Source organism: Otolemur garnettii, unplaced genomic scaffold (assembly GCF_000181295.1).
Source record: "Otolemur garnettii isolate 467f Iridium unplaced genomic scaffold, OtoGar3 scaffold00013, whole genome shotgun sequence".
NCBI classification, from domain to species: Eukaryota; Metazoa; Chordata; class Mammalia; order Primates; family Galagidae; genus Otolemur; species Otolemur garnettii.
In genome coordinates, this window is record NW_003852408.1 from 2991157 (window position 1) to 2993000 (window position 1844).

Consider the following 1844-nt stretch of genomic DNA (forward strand, 5'->3'; position numbering starts at 1 on the left):
ACCTGAACTTTTGATGTCAAGCACTGACTTTCTTTGAAGTCTGTGTTTTCCATGTGGCCGTTCCCAACTTTAGGCTCTGTACTTAATCATATTTTCAGAATCTTGTTATTAAGGCTGATGATATCTTCCGGTTTGCTGTTATTTTCCTCATGTGCACTACAGGGTTTTAGAGGACTTCAGAATTTGAAGTTGTATGGGCTTACCATGTGACAAGGGCAATTGATAAAAGATGAAAGGTAAAGTGACTTTAAAGTGACTAAATTGAAAGACAGTGGGAAGCGGGAAAAGTCACTTACCTTGTAAAATTCCTTGTAGTTCTGAAAGATGAGGCGCATGTCCTCCACAAACTCTTTCACTTGGGGGTACATCTTCTTGTTCAAGCTTTCCTTGACTTTGTTTAACCACATGGGCTTTTCTGGACCCTGAGACCTGTCTCTAGTCTGTTGAGAAAAGGGACAAAAGGGGAGGCTGTCAGCCTGGTTTCAGGTCTGCCTTGTGTGGACTCCACTTACTAGGGAGTGAAGGTTTGCACCCTTTTTCTTTTGTTGAAATTTTAACTCTCAATGTGATGGTATGGGGAGGTGAGAGCTTTGGGAGATAAGTAGGTGCTGAGGGCAAAGCCCTCATGAGTAGGATTAGGGTCCTCACAAAGAAGACTCCAGAGAGAGCTCTATCTTTCTCTCTTTCTCTCATCAGCCACATGAGAACACAGTGAGAAGGCAGCCCTCTCCAACTCAGATAACAGTCCTCTTTAGAATCTGACTGTGTTAACAACCTAATATCTTAGATGTTTATTGTCCACAAATGTGAGAAATACATTTCTGTTCTTTAAGCAACCCAGTCTATAATTCCTTGTAGTAGCCCAAACTAAAAACTCATCAAAGGGCATATATAAAGCTGAGAAACAAATTAAAGAGTCAACACTGTTCACAAGAGTCACACACAAAAAATGGAATACCTAGAATATATTGAACTAAGGAGGTGAAAGACCTCTACAGGGAGAATTACAGAAGCCTGAAGAAAGAAATAGCAGAGGATGTAAATACATGGAAGAACATATCATGTTCATGGACCACAGAACCAATGTTGCTAAAATGTATATACTACTCAAAGTGATGTACAGATTCATACAATTGCTACCAACATCATTTTTCTTTTCTTTTCTTTTCTTTTCTTTTCTTTTCTTTTCTTTTCTTTTTTTTTTTGAGACAGAGTCTCAAGCTGTCACCCTGGGTAGAGTGCTGTGGCATCATAGCTCACAGCAACCTCCAACTTGGGCTCAAATGATCCTCTTGCCTCAGTTTTTCTATTTTTAGTAGAAACAGGGTCTCATTTTTGTTCTGGCTGGTCTTGAACTTGTGAGCTCAAACAATCTATATGCCTGGGCCCCCCAGAGTGCTAGGATTACAGGTGTGAGCCACTGTGCCCAGTTTCCAACATCATTTTTCAAAGATCTAGAAAAATATCCTACACTTTATATGGAACCATAAAATTATCCAAATTGCCAAAGTGACCTTAAGAAAAAGAAGAAATCTAGAGCTATCACTTTACCAGACAGACTTAATGCTATACTACAAGGCTATAGTAACCAAAATAGCACAGTACTGGCACAGCGACAGAGGTATAGACCTATAGATCTCACAGAAAACCCAGACATAAAACCATTCTTATATTGCCCTCTGATATTTGACAAAGCAAGGAAAAACATACACCAGGGAAAAGAATCCCTGTTCCATAAATCGTACTGGGAAACTTAGATAGCCATGTTTAGAAGACTGAAACAGGATCCACACCTCTCACCACTCATGAAAATTATTAACTCACGGTGGATAACAGACCTAAAC

General features: G+C 39.6%; 1 protein-coding gene across 1 annotated transcript in view; it reads right to left on the bottom strand.

Moving 5' to 3' along the window:
* The window catches only part of LOC105886536 (nuclear body protein SP140-like protein), a 71192-nt gene that overhangs the window by 2505 nt on the left and 66843 nt on the right, over window positions 1-1844 (bottom strand). The window contains exon 18 of the mRNA XM_012802266.2: window positions 297-440. Within this exon, the coding sequence (XP_012657720.2) occupies window positions 297-440 (144 nt within the window). The remainder of the gene's footprint in view (window positions 1-296; window positions 441-1844) is intronic.